We start from the raw sequence: 19,662 nt of genomic DNA, 5'->3' as shown, positions 1-19,662 counted from the left end.
AAGCAAGACACAGTTCCTATCCTGAAGGAGTTTATAAGATAACAGGTAAAACAAATAATTATCCTAACATAGGACAAATTAAATTACTTGAGCAAGCAGCATTTGCCAAAGTTTATACATACTGTTTAAGGCCACTAGATGCAGTTTTGAGAAAATGGAAAAGTTTTCAGTAGGATTTGACATCTATACTAAGGTACGAATAAGTTTTATAAGAAAAATGTGCATGAAATATGTCCTAGCAAGTTTAAGAGCCTAGAAGAAAACAAATATGATTGAGACATAGCCTGTGATGGGGTAACTTGGGATGCCCCAAAGCGGTCAAATCATGAGTTACTGCTTTGTTTCACATGGGTTCACATGATGAGAACTTTTTATTTTATTTGAATGTAAGGGGTTTGGATATTTTAATTTATGAAACATGGTGATGAGAATTGTATCTTAGAAATAACTCTGGAAAAAAGAACCCTGCACACTGTTGGTGGTGATGTTACCGGCTGTGAGAGGAAACAATTTCAGCAGAACTACCGTATAATCCGGTGACCCCACTCCTGTGTATTCCTCCCAAAAGAAACATAACATTTGGGTTGCCATACCCTTTGTAGTCCTGGTCATAGTGATGTTGTGGAAACCATGCGAAAGTCCTCCAGTAGGGCATTCATCTTACTTAAGTAATTGTGTACAGCTGAATAACGCATGTAAAATACTATGCGTTCCAGAAGTTTGACACAGCAAAGTACTAAGGATAATGTAAATATCAATAAGGGCAGGGTGGCTGGGTACAGTGAAATGGTACCCTGTACTGGGAGCTATGAAAAAACAGTGAAACCTACTTACCTTAACATAGAAACAGCTGTAGGATATATTGCCTGGTGAGGAGAGCAAGACAAGTACTATTCACAAACATTTGAGTGGGGAGGACAGGGTAGATCCTTGCATTTCTCACTCATCCTTGAAAGTCTCTAGAAGGAGCTACCCATCTTCTGGAGAAAGGTGAGCGGAAACAGGGCGATGCTAGGACCTAGTCCTGGTCCTCCTATTATTGCTTCCACTTCTCAGTCAAAGAACCATGAAGATTTAAAACCTTACAGCACACGAGCTTAATGTTTCAATTTACTTAAATAAGTGATTATGAAAGTTCAGAGGGTGAAGAGGGAAACGTTTAATAATACAGGAGGGTAGCTGCATGTAGGAAAGGACTTAGAACTGGTTATCTAAAATCCAATTAACCCATTAATTCTATAGTTATTTTAATTATTTAAAATTTGTTTAATCTCTCTATCTCTTCTCCCTTCCTCTTTTCCTCCTCTTCCCCCGACCTGTGTGTGAGCTTGTGTGTGTGTGAGTGAGAAAGTGCTGTGTGAGTATGTATTTGTCACTGTGTCAGTGGACAATCTCAGGTGTTGGCTACAGCTTCTGTCTTGAGATAAAGCCTCTCCTTTCATTGCTGAATGTACCAGTCTACCCAGCCCACAAGCATCTGGGGAGGCTGTCTCTGCCTCCCATCGTAGCATAGGAGCACCAATATTCCACACAAGTGGGTTCTGGGAATTCACGCTCAGGTGCTCAATGCTCACCTGGCCAGTTCCTCACCCACGGGGCTGTCTCTCCCCAGCCCATGTATTGCATCTTCAAGAGCTGAGAGCATTTGCTGTGCTGATTCTGAAGTGCCTGCCCCTGTGGTTCTTCCCTAAAAACTCATGAAGCGGAGCACACTTGATGTTTCCTGAGGTCATGTGGGGTGTGGGTGTCATCTTTTCTGAAATCCTCCCATGTCCTTTGACTTTTTTTTTTTTTTCTTTTTTCTGGGCTGGTTGTACTCTTTGTAAGACATGTCATTTCTATTTTGTGAATGCCATCTTACAATTCTGTTTCCACCACCCTAACTATTTATTGGTGAGTGTAAGTTTTAATTGACCTGTTTTTATAATGAATACTTTCCTGTCACGCGTAAGAAATCTTTCCGTTCCAAAAGTGTTCTTGAGTGTCTTTAGAAGCTTCCCCTTTCACCTTTCTTGTATATAACTATAACCCACCCCATGTAAAGGGTGTGTCTGAGACTAATTTGAGTGGATATTTAAGGACCAGATGAGGTTATTGAGAGAGTTGGCTACCACCCTGCTGTATAGCGTGTTCAGCTTCCTGGTGGAGTGGGTTCTGTCCTGTTCGGGCCTCCCTTCTGGCTCACTGCAGCAGTGACTGTTCTATGCCCGCGTCACGCCATTGTAATTCCTGTAGCTCCCTGATGAATTTTAAGTCTTGTAGAACAAGTTTTACTGCTGTGTCCTTCTTGATCGAGTGTTTACTTAGTGCTTTCATGCCTTTATAATCAAATAAAGCTGGAAGCTGTTCTCCTTTAGATACTGAAAACCTCCTAAGGCTTTACATGTGGGAGACTGGTTCCTGGCCTGTGACGCTATACAAAAGTGGGGTTCCTTAGGAGATGCAACTGAGCGAAAGAAAGGTAGGTCACTGGGGACATGTACTTGAAGGGGATATACTAGGAAGCTCACTTCCTTGCTCTTCACTTTCTGCATGCCACATGTAGACTTTTCTGCCACATGTTCCTGTCACCTGCACTACTGTTCTAACTGCCGGCCCAAAGTGAGCATGAACCGGAACTTCTGAAGTTGAGCCCTGAGACTGCCTGTGTCTGTAGTGTGTCCTTTCATCATGGAAGGGGAGAAGCAGCTCCCTGGGGTCTGTTTCGTAGGGTGCTTTCGTGATGTAATTGCTGTCCAAAGGCCCTATCTCCTGATATTTACAATGGTAATTAAATGTCAGTTTATGAGCTTTGGGGAGCACAAACAGTAGAAAGTGTTGTGATTATGCATATATGTTTTCAAATTATCTTATAATTTTGAGCCTATTTTCCCTACAAAATGAAAAATGAAAACTCTTAGAAATTTCACTGAACTTGAGTTTCCAGCTCCTCACAGGGCTGGCTTCATATCATATAGTGTTGAATCTTCCAGTTCCAGAATGCAGTATGTCATTTGCTGCCTTTTTGACTTCGGAATACTTCAAATGTTTCTAGACAAGATAATTTGTTACATTTATTTTTGCTGGAAATATTTTCATCATCTAAAATGTCACTGGTTCTTGAACACTATCTTTAATTTCTCAAACCAGTTTATAGCAGTACATAACATTGTGTTGCTGACCTGTTTAACATACTTGCTTATGTGGAGTGGAGAAAGCCTTCAATGAATGAGCAAGGAGTGGATAAAGTCCTGAGGGAATTTGTTTTGTTGACATGGGCACAGCTATGTCAACATCCCCAGTGCCTCAGACCTATGGGAGGGGCAAAGCTTTCCTCTGGTCCAGGCCTGAATGTTGACAGCCTACACAGAAACCATCAACCACAACTTCCTTCTTCCAGATGAGTGCAGCCCAAGATGGCCCTCCTACAGAGACCCCGGTCAGCTGTGTAAGGTCAGCCCACCTCTGATTCAGACACATGAAATGACCACTTGGATTTCTGGTTGCTGCTGCTGCTAGTGGTGATACATCTCTGTCAGGCCCCAGCTAGTGTGTGTGTGTGTGTGTGTGTGTGTGTGTGTGTGTGTGTCTCCTTTCTAGACTCCTATTATCAAGTCTGGTCAGGTTTTCCAGGAGCAGCCTGTGCAGGATCTTGTATTTGGCTGTAGTCACATTTAATTCTAGTAGTTTTTCTATTAGAACTTGCCGATCATGAAATCTGCCAGCCTTGAGGGATTCGAGTTCTTCATTTCCAATGGTTTCACTCTCATTTCCTCTTTCTGTCATCTTGCTTTGATCATGAGCTTCAGTCAGTTGAATAATACTGACATTGGGTATTACTGTCCTGTGTCCAACTTGGAGAAGAAACTTTCAATGTTTCACAATGTGTTTGCTGTTGGTTTTCTTATAGCTATTCCTTAACACTTTAAGCAAATTTCCACGTAACCCTAGTTTGGTACGATCTTCTCTTGAATGGATGTTGGATGAATCAGATATTTTTCTGTGTGTGATGATCAAATGATTTTCCTCCTTTATTTTCTCTTAATTTTCATTTTTTTCAAAAATAAAATTTTTTTAAATTTGTCACTATTAAAATTCTGAAATTTAAATAGATATTTGGACTGGTGCTTCAAGTCCAGCATTGGCACTTGTCTCAGCAGCAGGACCCTCTCCAGACCTTGCTTTCACCATGAAGCTTCAGGAGCTTTCCCAATTCAAACCTAGCCTTCAGCACTTCTTCTTTTCCAAGGAAAGAATCCCAAAGGCAAGCCTTTCCTGTGTTTTCCCTCAGTGCTGGCCAGAGGCAATGTATTAACCTCTTCTTTCAAGACATCTGTGTGTACTCTTAGGCCCTGTTGCTGAGTTTAGGTGGTCTTCCTCACTGGTTATTGTGTTTTTGTAAAACCAATGCAGAATTGATAAAGCCAGTAGCTGTGTATAGGCTTAACGTTACCAAAAACTGTAACCACACATTCTCCTGTTTGAGAATGCCATATATGCATGTGTGAGTGTTGATTAAATCCACCCCCTAACTTCCAATCCAATTTCATCTCTAGCCCCTCAACCATTTCTCTTACCTAATTTCATACGCTCCTTAAGAAAAAACCTGCTGAGTTCCTATATGTACAAGGGTGTAGGACTATGTACTAGCAAATAACTAGCCTCACAGGGCTCTCATCCCTGAAGAAAACTGACTCTCCATATGACACTAGACATCATCAGTTGCCAGTAGTTCCTTAGCTAGGGTGTAACTTAATGAGCTCTCCCTTTCCGTGCTGAGATTTTGGCTGGCTTGCTGTCATCCAAGTCTTGTGCATGTAGTCATGGCTGCCATAAGGCGATGTGTGCAACAGCTCTGCTGTGGCCTGCAACTACTGTTCCACTACAGACAGTTATTGCCTCTGGCTCTCAAATTCTTATTACCCCCTCTTCTGAGGTGATCCCTGACCCTTGAGGGGCAGGGTATGATACAGATGTCCCAGTTAGAGCTGAGCACTCCATAGTCTCTCAAGCTCTGCTTGTTGACCAGTTTCAGGGGTCTATATTAATCTCCATCTGCTGCAGTAAGAAACTTCCCTGATGAGAGTTGAAAAATGCATGACCTATATGAGGGAGCTGCAGTTTAATTCTGTGTCCATTTGGCAGAATAATATTAGGTTCTTCCCAAGGGCCAATGACTTAACCACATTCAGGTTTTTGGCCCATTTAATGGTATCAGGCATGATTTCTATCTCAGTGTTAATGGGCTTTAAATCCAAGCAGAAAGCGGTTGCTTAATCCCATAACTTTCCTGCAACTATTGCACTAGAGGCCCTATCTTGTCATGCCAGTCATTATTATAATGACTAGCTACCAGGGTTCACAGCTGGATAAGACTGTTTTCTCCAGTAGCATAAGAGGCGGTTGTAAAAGCTAGCCAGTGCTGATGAAACTTTCACGAGGGTAGCGGCTTGATTTCTCTGTATCCTTTGACTCATATAAAGCATCTTCAGCAACAGGGTCTTAACGGGCAACCGAAAAGCAATGTAATATTTAAGGGTGGTCTGTAGGTCCATTTTTTTGACCATAGAACACATTCTGTTCCCCTAGGTAAGATCCTTTCCACAGAAATGAATCAGACAGTCTTGCCCGAAACGTCTTCAGTAGTTAGGTCAGTGCTCCAAAATCAGCTTCATCAGTGTGCACATCATCAGGGCTCACGTCACTTCACACATAGCAGCTGAGGCCATGGGATGCAGTTCTGGTTCCTTGAAGCTTTGCAACCATCTGTTTCCCACTGTTTCCAGTGTTGAACTGTCTAGAGCTTTCATTATCTGACAAGTCTTTTTGAGAAAATGGATGAGCTACTTTCTTAGCTCCCCTTTGCCATTTTTAGTCAGGTGCTTGTTCTTGACAAATACCACTGTGCTACACAGAGCACCAAAAAGACTTCTTTGTATTATTAATGTGTAAGTTGCGTCAACTGAATGTTCCTTGCATTTTCTGAAATATAGCTAACTTTATCTTGATATCTCGCGTGTATTGGTCAATTTAGTTTGCTAATTTTTGTCAGGGTTTTTGCATCAGTGTCTATATAAGAGATTGCTCACTATTGTTTTTCCTGCAACTTACTTTGCAAGTTATAGGGGTTATGCTAAGTTATGCTAAACAACCACTGAAATCACTGCAATGATTTCCTTCTTTTCTCTGTCCCCTTTTCTTCCAAAGTTATTGTGTAATATTAATGCTATTTTGCCCTTGAATGCTTAATGAATTTACATGCAAGGCACCTACGACTGAAGTTTTTCCATTTGGTGATATGCTTTTTTTTTTTTAATTTGGTTGCTCTACTTTATTATTTTTCATGTGTTTGGTGTTTTTGCTTCAGATTACTATGTATGGTCTTTTTTGCAGTGATCCTTCTTGTCCCTGGGAGAACTTTTGGCTTGATGATTTCCCTCATTATAGAAAACAATAACAAAACAAAACAAAAACCTTCTAAGGTGGATACTGTGTAAGCCGCTGAGAAAATTGAAACACCATGTGCACCACCTCAGTAGGTAAAGTGCTGGTTGTGCAAGCCTGAGAGCAGGAGGTTGAATCCGTAGCCCTCACAGAAAAAGCAGTAGGTGTGGCAGCTGCCTGTGTTCCTAGCTCTCAGGAGAGAGTGACAAGTTGGCAGGTTGGATAGCAAACCTAACAAGCTGTGCTTCAGCGAGAGACCCTGCCTCAGCAAATAAAGAGTGCAATCAGTGAAAACACTTGCCACACCTATCTATGAGCACACGCATGCATGCTCTAGTCGTATGTACGCGTATGCGAACATACACAAAAGTAAAAACGTGTGCCCCTAGAGTGTCTACCTTTTCGTGGTTTCTGACGCTGAAAGCAGTGAGCTGGGAAAGCATTTGCCCAGTGTTGCTCAGCACTCAGTGGGTTAGTGGATGTTGAAGGAGACTTGATGCCGGTCTCCATTGGTCTGGAAAGAGTCAATAGGAAGGCCTTTGGCATCGGTTGAGCAGAAGGCTGCAAACTCCCCAGTCTCATGGCTAGCACTGAAAACCAAGTTCCAAATCAGACTAAACACTTGACAAATTGAGTCTGAGGCTCCAGATTGTACCTCTCCCTGTCCTTTTCTTTGGAGAATTTAGTTAATTAATCCAGCACTTCAGAGGTCCCCCTCACCTTAGCCACTAAATTACTTTTGAGTTTTCTCATGTGGCAAATTAGCCATCCAGCTCAGGTGTTAAGTGGATAATCATACCTCCTGCTGACACCTCAGAGATTGCTTTGCAGTTAAGTAATTTTTTTCTTACAAGAATGAACCTGTTCAGAAGAGGCAGAGAACATGTTTTTCAGTGATGTAAGAAGTGGCATCAGCATTGAACACAACAGAAAGGCAAAGTCAGTTTATGAATATTCAGAACTTGATGTGCTGTAAATAGAAGTTGGCTGACATTTTGAAAACATTGATTTGATATTAATAGACATTTGAGAAAATGTTTGGTGTCATGGTTATAGTAGCAAAGGAACGTGTTAGTTCTTGGAACCATATGAAAATATTTATGAATGAAATGACATGATGTCGGATATTTGCTTCAAAATAAGATTCAAGATCTAAATGAGTCAAGTCCCCAAGGAAGCAGGATTGGTCACAAGCTGACAGTTGTTTAAATGAGAGAAGGACTACTTGAGGATCCATAGTGCCTATTACCATTTTTTTCCATATGTTTGTAATTATTCCTAAGGAAGGTTTTAAAAAAGGTGGGTATTAAATAAAGTGTTACCATCAAACTGAAGTTACAAAGTCTGTAAACACTAATCACTTCTGGTTCGGTCATGAAGGACAGTTTCATGGATTGATCTATTTTAGGTACCTATTACCTTTGTTTCTATTACTATAAAATGTAAAAAGGATAAAAATTGCAGAGCATGTGGGGGGAAGAGAGCGCTTGGATTCTTGTGGGGGAGATGTAAATCTCCACAGCCAGGCTGTGAGACGGCTCAGTGGACAAGGGTGCTTGGCAGTCAGCCGGATCCTCTGAGCTGAATCCCCAGGAACCACGTAGTGGGTAGAGGGAACTGACCCCTGCACATTGTCCTGTGACCTCCACATGTGCTACACATGCTGATCCCCCAAGATTAACTTAAAGTAAATAAAATAATTAAGCACAGCCATTATGTACAATGAAAGAATGGCTCCGCTCAAATTAAATACTCACCACAAAATATATTCCCGTATGTGAGTGTGTGTGTGTATAACATATACACAAAACATGTAAAAGAGTTGTCTCTACCCACATGCTTATTGCATCATTGTTCACAAGAGCTAAGATGTAGAATCAACCTAAATATCTATTAGTAGATGAAGAAATTATGCTTAAGTGCACATACACATGTTGGAGTATGTTCAGTCTTTAATAAGAGGAAATCCCGTCATCTGCAACAGCATTACAAATGTTGAGGGACACATTGAGTCAAGGAGGCAGACACAGAAAGGCAAATGCTAGATGATCTTAGTCTGAAAAGGATGAACTCAGAGAAACAGAAAGTAGCTATAATTATCCAGGCTAGCGGCTATGGGTAGAAGGGCTATTGGGCAAATGCTGGTCAAAGAATACAAAATTTCAGTTAGAAAAATAAATTCAAGGGGACTATTGTTAACAATGATAAGCATGAAGGTTGTTAAGGATTTTAGTGTTCCCACTACAAAATAATAAATGTTGCATCCAAATACAGCCAGTCCACAGTGTATTCATATTCTTCTAAAGCATCATGCTGTGTAGCATAAAAACAGATCATTTTTGTCAATATAAAAAAGACCCCAATTGCTCTCACTTCCAAAATTCACTGCATACTGGCTGCCCCTTACTGACCCAAGTTCTGTCATCAGCAGCTCCTCCCTGGGCATTTGGTGGAGCCAGGTTTCAGCTGCTATTTTCTTAGTCTGCACTTTTGGCTCCTGATGGTACATTCTCCAAGAAGAGCTTGAATGATTTTTTTTTTAACATGACATGTTACTTCTCTTAAAACCTGGAAGCGACTCATATTGAATTTATAATTTAATCCAGAGTTCTTTATATGATCAGTAAAGCCTGAATGATCATACCTCACCTGACACTTTAGCTTAATCTCCCATGTTTCTGCCCCAGGCTTAGTAAAGGTAATCCCCAGGTCTGTGTTCTGAACATAGGCGTGTCAGAGTCCTCTTGTCTGGGAACCACAGTCTCTGGTTCCTTTGCCTATGGAAACTTTATCACAGGCTCTTCAAGTTCAGTAGAAAGCTGCCACTTCTCCATTATGGCAAAAATTATAATCTTTGTTTTAAAAATTCTTCCAATAAGCCTAGCTTAGGCATCTCCTTCCATCTCTAAAGAAGTCCTTCATGTTATATACCTTATGAAGCCCACAGTTTGCAGAAGTCCAACAAGTGACTAACTGTCTGACATGCTGTTAGAACCACATACCACCCCGAAATAAAATTTATTGAAAAAGCTTAATGCTTATCAACCATTGCTTATAAGACAGTTAAAGGGCTTTTCTAAATGTTTCCTTGAATAAATAAAATATATATTGGATAAATAAATGAATACACATTGCTTGCTCTAGATGTTTGTCAGATAAATCTTCTGAGAAAGCTGCTCTGAAAACGATACACACGTAGCTGCCAAGAGTCAACTAGGTCATTAGTCACACTGTACATGAGGAGGGGGAGGGTTGTCCTTAGGAGGAAGTATGAATAATTGAAAGGCTTGAGTCATTGTTCCAACTGCCAATTATTGGCTTCCTGAAAATAATTCAGATTCTGAATATGTAAGTTTAGAGCAGGCTGGGAAACTAAAGCTCTCAGAAGACTTTTCCATGGACTTTTGTGCACTTGTAGAAGTCAGTTCCATCTTATGCCAAAGGAAGCCAGAAGAGAGAGGGCCAGATGGAGACAAACTGATGGAATTGCTAGTGGGAAGTTGGGTAATATATACCTGATGTCATCTCTCGGTGATCAGTAAAATGCTGTGTGAAGTCACTGCCTCAGCGGTATGGGGTAAGGGTGTTGGAATTTTGAGAAAAAATAGAGAGCATGAAAACTACAGCAAACAGGGTGTCCATGGAAATGGAATAGGTTTGCAGAAAGAGCCAAGAAGCTGGATGCTGGATGGCATCCTAGTGTGGTGAGGTAATAAACACTCTCTGCTCAACCAGTAACAAGATAGCCTCGTCCTTGGGATGTCTGGGATGGTTCTGCTCTCCAAACGGCATGGCATTTCTGTAAGACAGGACTGCTTCCAGATAGCTATAAAAATGCTGCGTCCATCGCTACCACTTACATGGTTAAAATAAATACAAAAGCAGATGGAGGTTCAATCCAGACCTCAAGCTGGGACCAGGTAGCCCAGGCTTTTAAGCCCTAGAGTGCGAAAAAGTCTGCTTCTGTGTGCTAAGAGCTGAGTTCTTGTCTGCTTTATAGGGGGAAATGCCCAGGATCCTCAGCTGTGATGCTCTGCCCTTGTGCTCTGATCCATGCTTGTGTTTACAGCCTCTTCTGTACTCACACTTTGGGGTCCAGCCTTATTTTCAACCCTGTTTTAAGAGTGTGATCTTAAGTTCATATGAATGTTTATTGTGTACGTCAGTGCAGTTGGGGTAACTAGAACACAGCACCCCTGCCCTAGAGAGATCTGCATTTGCCTCCAGGCCTTTCACCGTGTTGCTCCTTTTGGCTACATGGAGCAGCTTCATTCTCATTGGCTAACTCCCACTGAGCTTGGGCTCTCAACTTGAAACTTAGTCTGAAGGTTAGTCTGACCCTCTCAGGTCTGTCGTGACCAAGCCTCCCACAACTTTTGATGATAATCCACACTGCCCTGTCAGGCTGAAACCATCATTACCCTGGGTCCAGACTGTGCCTACGTCATTCCTGATCAGCCCTGCTAGCTTCAGCAATTTCCTGGGTGTCTGGTTCCTAGCAGGGCTTCGCAAATGTCTACAGAGTATTAAAGGAAGGAACATGTTGTCATTTTAAAGCATTTGTTACAAACGTCAAAAACCCAACTCTTAGTGTTCTGGGGGTGTTTTGTCTCTATGGAACGCTTATAAAGATAGCTTTCTTAAGGTACAACTTAAAATAATTTACTGTAAAACATAGTTGAAAGCAAGGTGTAAAGGCATGTGTAGCATTTAGGTGGCTGAGTGGGAAAGAAGGCAGCTGAAGGCCAACCTGGGCTCTGTCTGAAAATCTAGTTTACTCCTGATACCTTGCAACATTAATTTATCCAGAAGGCCACAGAGCTGAAGGATACACTAAGAAGGTTAGCAATTGGAAAGGGAACTTGATGACAGTCATGTTAAACATGACAGAAGATGCTTAAAACAGAAAATGTCAACATGACTCCTTTTTGAAGAGGCGAAGAAAGTAGACTTTGAATAAAGGGGAACCAGGATGTTTCTTTCCCAATGGAGTGAAGGGAAACTCCAGCCACAGCACCATAATGTCCTCCACACGCCATCCCCAGTATGTGGCGAAGGGTGACGCCGGAAACTCACTTGATGGTTACAACCCTCTGATTTTGATATGCTGTTCTGACATGCTGGGAAACAGAAAACACCCACCCACACGAGATAAGAACGGAGGAAGACTGAAGTGGAGAGGGGGAGAGACACATGGTCTGGAGAAGAGAAAAAACATGGCCACAGAGAACAACTAAAAATAAAACTCTTAAAGTTACACTCACTTTCGGCTTTGCTGTTTGTCTCACACGAACTTGAGAGAAAGTAGGTAAGAGGTGGAAGGAAGCTGAGGGGGACACGGTGATGCCAGGAAAAGCCATGAGATAACATGATAATAACGTAGAGGAGTCTGCCTAGCTGTAAATAAATGCCTTTACCGCCATATTAGTACACTGTTAAAGTATAAATTACCATATAATTTTACATTAAAGTTGTCGAAAATGTGTCACAAACAGGTTTACTTTTTTAAATATCTTCCATAATACTCATCTGTTGATAAGTTTGCTCATGGTTGCAACCAGATTTTATCATTGTACTTACAATGTCATAGCAACACCAATGTATTTTTAACTGTTTTATCTTTATTCATTTGGTGTGTATGTGTACGGAAGGAGGCTTGCTTGTGGCAGAGTATGCCTGTGGAGTCAGAGGACAACTTTTGGAAGTTGGTCCTTTTCTTCTATCATGTGGGACTTGGGGCTTGAACTGACATCATTAGGTTGATGATCAAGAAGCAGAACCTGCTGAACCATCTCAGCAACCCAGACTTTTCTCATTTTTCTTACACCAGTGTGTTTGCTTTGTTTTCCTATTTATTTCTAAGATTGCAATGACATCATAGCTATTTATGTGATTGTCAGGGAAGAGCCAAAGAAAGCATTAATCTTGGCTTATGATTGTTATAAACTAATAGTTATTAAACATAAACGCTTATAAAATCTCTTTTGGGTCAAGGATGCCATAAGAAGATTTACAGAGCAAACTAACCTAGGCCAAGTGGGGTAAGTCACAGAGATTGAACCACTAACCAAAGAACATATATGGACTGAACCTAGACCCCCTACACATAGGTAGCAGATGTGCAGTTTGGTCTTCATGTGGGTCCCCTAACAGTGGGAGTAGGGCCTGTCTCTGACTCTGTTGCCTGCCTTTGGATCACTTTCCTCTAGCTGGGCTGTCTTGTCTGGCCTCAGTGGGAGAGGATATGACAAGGTGTACCAGGGTGTGTTGGTACCCATGGGCAGGGGGGAGGGGGACTCCTCTTCTCTAAGAAGAAGGGGAGGGGGGAAGGGGGAGATGTAAGGGTGGGACTGGGAGGAGGGGAGGAAGAGGGCTGGGATCATCCTGTAAAGTGATCAGACAAACAAACAAATAAGTAAATAGAGAAATAAAATAAATAAAATAAAATCACTCTTTTTAAAAAAATGTGCTCAAAGCATAGGGCTGGAACACTGTGGTGAGGTTGACGTCTCTGAAACGCCTCTTGGTTGGCAGGTCCCAGGGTGCCAACACAGCTGCATATCTTATAGCTGGCCTTCTGCCTTCGTGCTTTCTCACTGTGCAGTTTCCAAAAAAAAAAAAAAAAAAAAAAAAGTAGGATGGTTATTTGCTTCTTTAATGAGCCTGTGGATCACCAAATGAGTTCACAAACATAACTGTCAGAGAACACTTAAGCATCCTACAGATCATGATTAGTTTTCGGTCCTCAGTGTAGGTTTCAAAATGACTACTATTGATTATGCTATCTGGAAAGATAGTTGATCACCTTTTCTTGAAAGCATGAGATAATTAATGCTGTATGCAAAAACAAAAACAGAGAACTTTAATAACCAGTGCTCTTTTCCTTTTCCATCTGTTCTTTCGCATAGGTACAACTTGGCCAAGTAGAAATCAAATGTCCAATCACAGAGTGTTTTGAATTCCTGGAGGAAACAACTGTTGTCTACAATTTAACCCATGAAGACTCCATCAAGTATAAGTACTTCTTGGAACTTGGCCGAATTGACTCCAGCACCAAGCCGTGTCCTCAGTGCAAACACTTCACAACCTTTAAGAAAAAAGGACATATCCCCACTCCTTCCAGATCAGAAAGCAGATACAAAGTAAGCACGCTTTCAGGAGTGGTAGGTCAAAGGTCACAGGATGGGAGGAGCCATGATAGGCCGACTGGTAGTGAGCACTACCTGGGCTCCCTTAACCCCTTATCCGGAGCCCCAGGTAAGCAGATGTTGCCTGGGATTCTGACTTATGATCTGGGGAGACCCATGCTAAGAGATCACTCTGGAGGATTTAACTGATGTTTTCTCTTTGACTTTAATCATGTTGGAAATTCTTAATGACCCAGTGGAAAGACCAAGCTTTAGAGTGACAGTCATCACTCTTACCAAGTTCTAAGTAAATACTAGGGCCTTATTTCTTTTATTTTTATTTTTTTATTTTTAATAATGAGCTTGGCTTTTTCAGTGGTCTCGATTTCCTTTCTCTCAGCCTCTGTCTCTAATGAGGAAAAAGTTGTATAAAACATTGTTCATTCACTATTTGCCAAATACAAAATGTTGCTATGTGCTTGGCATTTACATACATTAGGTGACAAGCAGTCCCTGCTTCAAAAGAGTTTCATAAAGGTATGCTGGCCAGTTTACCGTTTCTGTAACAAATACCTACGATCATCGACTTAGGGAGAGAAGGTTTATGTTATCTGTTGGCCAGTTGAAGACATTTTAGTCCAGGGTCCTTTTTGCACCTATGTAGGAGAACCAGCTGAGCAAAAACTACTCATCCTGTGATTGCACAGCAAAAGAGAGTGGGGAAAGGGGCGGGAGTTCCAACGTTCTCTTCAAAAGGCATAGACCCAGTGATCTAAAGGCTTGCCTTGCCTCCTAACAAGGCAACATCTCTCACTAGGAACAAGCCTTTATTTGCCATATAAACTAGATATGGGAGTGGGGTCTGCTTAAGATGCAATCTGGAGGAGAAAGGGACATATGTAATACACCACGTATGTAAGTAGAGTGCTTGGGTAGACACTAGCTAGGATATTAAGAATGGCTTTATGGAGAAGGAATTGTGCTGGCCGATACAAAGGAGAGCATTTCAGAGAAAGCATGAGTCAGTGCTTAGGCCCAGAGGCTGGGGCTGGGTGTGTTGGAAATAGGTGGGGAAGGAAGGGAGGGGCACCTGGGAAGATAGGTAAGAGCAAGTCAGGCCAAGTCTTGTACGATGTGTTCACAGGTTTGAAAGTAATTCTGTAGGCATCAGAGAGAAATCAGACTGGCAGCGTCTAGAGGCAGCCACCATAGGGCAAGACCAAAGACAGGAATCCTGGGCGCAGCTGTGGGATGCCACCTGGGACCTGTTGAGACACAAGAGTGCCATCAGCCCGGGACGTGTTGCACCTCACTAGGAGCCTGACCTGCAGCAGGGCAGAGGACTGCCAGTGTGAGGCAGTGGGGCCGCTGCAATGGGGTCCTTCCTCACCGTCTCAGCAAGTGGCGGTTTGAGAGGTGAGCAGTCCCTGCTCCCCTGCTTTGTCTTGGAAGCGTCACCACTCCATTATTCCTCCTGTAGCCTCAAGGAGACTGGTTTAGCGAGTGGTTTCCTCTCCTTCCCGGTGGCAGCGGTGGGCTAGAGTCCTGCTCGGGTAGTCCAGGTGTCTCAGGACTAGTGGCCTTTGAAGATGCTCAACTCTCAGTGTTTTTGTACTTCAGTCTCTTTAGGACATAAGTCTCGGAAAAAAGGCTTTTGTTAATCTTCTGCAAAGCACGCCATTTTGAGACTATGAAATTTTGTAATTTAAATCATACCTTGCAATCGCTGGATCTTGAGAGAACATTTTTATTTGATGCTGTGTATTCTTGACTTATTTGAGGAGCCACCACAACTGTGTTAATTTATTAATGTTGTCAAGAAATGATTAGTTTTAGAACTTATCTTTCCCTAACTTAGAACATTTTATTTTTTCTACATTACTTTTAGAATTAGATCTAGCTATAAAACAAGAATACTCAGTCATGAAATTTGTGGTAATTAAAACATGAATGCATAATCGAATCAAAGTGAAAATAATTAAGTAATTTAAAGTGTAACGTTACTTCTCAATGGGTAACAAGTACTATAATTTAAGGTGCAATTATTATAAGAATAAAATATTATGTCTTGTTTTATCAAAACCATGTTAGACAAGCCTAACTTATTAACTTGTGTGTGTGTGTGTGTGTGTGTGTGTGTGTGTGTGTGTGTGTGTGGCTTTGAGTGAACCAAAGGTATTTGGATAATATATCACAATAATAGGCTTCTTCCATTGTCCACCAGCTGGCTAGTAGCCAAGCAAAGGAGCAGGAGATAAATGGACCAGGAGAAGAAATGCTACTTTAAGGAAAACAGAAATATAGTACAAAACAAACGTTGTCCAGAATAAAGCAGTTTAAATCTTCAGAGTTTAAGAAAAGGATTGAAAGCTAAGTATGTGTTAGCCAGCTTTATGTCACTGTGACAAAAAGCCTTGGATGTTTACACGGGGGGGCATGATGCTTCCTGGTTTTGGTCAAATGACTTGCTATTGGTATTGCCTTGGGGCCCAGTCTGTGATGTGTAGCAGGAACCTGTAGAGTGGCAGAGGAAGCAAGTAGAGGGACTGGGTCTCAGTACTTCTTCAGGGATGTACCCATGATGACCTAACTTTGCCCTCTAGGTCCCACCCCCTAAAGGTCCTACCCCCTAAAGGTTTTATATCAATTGGCAGCATCGTAGCAACCCAACTTCACCAGCATCCATGGGCCTTTAGGACATTCAGGATCCAAACTGCAGCATCACTCACAGCAGGGCTATTAGACAGATTACACAAGAGCAAGGCCACCACTGCATGTGGATATGAGTGTGTTTGCTGTACCTGCTCGTTCTCCTAGAGGAGAAGCCCAACAGTTAAGAAACATAATCTCCCTGTTCTGTGCTGTCCATAGTTTGAGGCAAGATTCCAGTAATTCCTGAAGCAGTACATCTTGCTACATTCAGTGTAATGTTAAAGCATCTTCATCACTAAACTCCAAGCTGTTCATTAGCATTACCCAATTTACATGCTCAAAACTATCTTCATAGTGAGGTTACAGAGGGAATTGATGTGCTCATTCCAGCAAGCCCCATGCCATACCTGCTCACAGGGTAGCACTATAAATTAGCACTAACGTTTTGATACTTGAGGTGAGCAAATAAACTTTTTTTAATTTTGATTTATTTTAATCATCTATCCCAATAACTAAATCTATTTCCAATTTGGTATAACAAAGTACTCAAAGGTAAAAAAGGTAAAAAATAAAGGTAAAAAATAAAAAAAAAGTTGCTTAAAGTTTCTAATGTTTTGTACATGTCAACAAGTCCTTTACATGTTTATTTATTTCAGTAGTACTGTTTTTGAATCATTGGATTACAGTATCTCGCTCTTAAGATGTCAGTAACTCAGAGCATTTATTATGATTTTGGCTGACAAGTCAGAAGTACTTAGATAGCAGGCTGAAATTGATTAAAAATGTCATTTTTTAACTGGATGGGTGCTTCTCACATGACGTTGAAATCTGAAATACCGTATCTGGGCCTTTCATTTCTGGTTTTTGTAAGTCATTTGTTAAACTTTTGTACTTACCAGATGGCAATTGGACAAGTAGAATATAGCATTTACCAATAATCAGGCCTCTCAGGTGCTCATTTGTCCTCCCAGCCCCCCAGTTAACAGTTCGCATCTGGCAATAATTTGAATGAAGTGTGCTGTATTCTAACCACCATCAAATTCATACCAAATTTAATAGTTGCTTTCCTGATTTCAGAAATTTACACCGAGACAAACTTGTCAAATCAGTTTTCCTATTTCCTCCAAAATATTTACATATCTTCTTCCTGTAACTCATGGCATAAGATCAAAAATTTACACAATTCCATTTCTTAAGGCTGACTTTCATTTCTGATTAAAAGTAACAATTTCTAGTGTAACTCGCCCCTTTAATGCCTTGATGTCATACTTAATGCTTGCTGAGTTGTAAGCAAGTTCACAATGTGTAAATCAGTATGACTTAAATGTACTCACATGACAACTAGGGACCAATGCATCCTGCACATCTGAAGTTTGTCTCCATAGAGATTATCATTGGGATTTTATGGTACATTTGTGTAGTTGTCTCCTTCCACCTGGTCTCTAGGAGGCCAGGTCCAGGCTGACTTCATTTACTGCTGATAAGCAACTGTGACCTTCTGAGCATGCTTATGAAATCTACTTGCTAAGGGAACAATAAATGGCCAATATGTAAATAATAATAAATATGGGTGGAAAGTGCCGGAAGTGCAGGAGAAGAAAAGACAGGAGAGATGGGAAAGGTTTCATTAAAGAGTAAAAACGTTAACTGTTTAAATGTCGACTTTACAAAAGTAGGTCAGAACATTGGCTTTAATCGTGATTTATATTCTCAGCCTGTTACATTTTCTCTAATATTTTGAGCTTAGTTTACACATCTTTACCTAGGGGTAGGAAAATCACCTCTAAGAATGTAGTGAGGATTGAATGAAATCACCCATGTAAAGGACTGACACCATAACTAACACATAGTACAGGTTTCACACATGCCAGAAACCACTGTTGTCATTATTGTTAGGCAAGGGGAGCAAAATCAACACCTCCAAGTATTAAGAAGGGAATAGAGTCAAAAAGAGTAGAGATGGAGTCAACGTTAACCCAGGAGATGAATGATGGGAGTAGAAGAGGGATGATACTGACTGCCTGGAAGAAGAGCAACAGAGTAGATTGTTTAGGTCATAGAAAAAGTGCTTGAGTTAGAAATATGTTGATGATGGAAAGTATAAAAATCCTTTGGGACATCAGAGAGATACCTATGAACCATGGGTCAGAAGTAATTTTTATACAGGTCATCAGTATTAGGAGATTGGAGGAAGAGAGACTTATAACTTTTCTATCATCCATCTACAATGTATCCATCCATTTATCTATGAGAAAGATGATAGAAAGAAAAGGATAAAAAGAAAGGAAGGAAGAAATAAAGGAAAAGAGAAAGGAGATTTATTAGCTTACAGGCTTTGGTCCAGATAGACCAACATTAGCTGTTTCCCAGTGGAAGGTCCAAGAATCTAGTAGTTGTTCAGTCCATGAGGCTGGATGTCCCAGTCGGTCTTCAGTATACGCCAGAATCCTCAAGAAGTAAGCTCTACTGCCAGTGAAGCGAGAGCGAGAACAAGCAGGCACAAAGCAACGACCTTTCCTTCTCCCCCGTGTCCTTTATATAGGCTACCACCAGAGGATGTGGCCAGATTAAAGGTGGCTCTTCCTGTCTTGAAAGGTCCAGGCTAAAGGTGTGTCTTCTCACTTCAGATTATTTGATTAAGAAAAATCCCTTACCTGTGTACCCAGCCACTTCGATTTTAATTAATTCCAAGAACAGCCACCACAGTAACCAAACCCATAAAAACAAAAACATGCTTCTGAGAAGAAAAGTAAGAGTTGTTGTATTGTTCCAGGGAGAGATGGAGAGAGGAACAGTTTACCACCAAGGATCAGAAGTAGCTACTTGTGGTTGACTGAGTCCTTCAGTTGCAGGATCCCTTCTCCTTCCACGCGCAGACTAAGAATGAGCCACCTTTTCATTCTGACCTAGTGTGAGTTGAAGGTCATGCCTGTCAACACAGGGGACATTTCAGAGTCACCTCTGTGGTTCCTGAAGGCAAAAGTAATCACGGCCCTTCTCTCCTCACCAAGGTGAAGCTCAGCTGCTGTGAGTCGCTGTGAGCTGTGAGTCACGGAGCTGTGACTCATCACCAGGTAGAAGGAGAAGCCACTCAAATATCCTGGAGAAGGTGTCTTAATGCTTTAGTGCCCTCCCACCCTTCTGTAACAGTCACAAGCTCCCTGCGTAATTCGTCTTCCCCAAAGCTGCACACATACGCCCTTAAGGTCACCCTTTCATGTGTGTGTGGTGAAAATAACTGAAGTGCTTTCAGAAGGCTGTTGAGCCAGTAGGTGTGGTAAAGGGTGCTTGACCTTCCTTCAGCTCAAAACGACGGGACAATGTCTTTATATACGCCAAAATTATTTCAGGCTTCCCAATGAATGTGGAGGTGTGGCGGTATGCTTTGCTCTCATTTCTGCATTCTTTGCCCGACACACACACACACACACACACACACACACACACACACACACACACA

General features: G+C 41.5%; 1 protein-coding gene across 1 annotated transcript in view; it reads left to right on the top strand.

The window, feature by feature from the left end:
* Positions 1 to 19,662, top strand: part of Rnf217 (ring finger protein 217) — a 110,810-nt gene that overhangs the window by 56,776 nt on the left and 34,372 nt on the right. The window contains exon 2 of the mRNA XM_055599357.1: positions 13,332 to 13,565. Coding sequence (XP_055455332.1) covers positions 13,332 to 13,565 — 234 coding nt within the window. The remainder of the gene's footprint in view (positions 1 to 13,331; positions 13,566 to 19,662) is intronic.

The sequence above is a fragment of the Psammomys obesus genome, unplaced genomic scaffold, assembly GCF_907164565.1.
Source record: "Psammomys obesus unplaced genomic scaffold, mPsaObe1.curated_primary_1811, whole genome shotgun sequence".
NCBI classification, from domain to species: domain Eukaryota; kingdom Metazoa; phylum Chordata; class Mammalia; order Rodentia; family Muridae; genus Psammomys; species Psammomys obesus.
The sequence above is the reverse complement of the archived record's forward strand: the minus strand, read 5'-3'. Positions and strand labels throughout refer to the sequence as shown.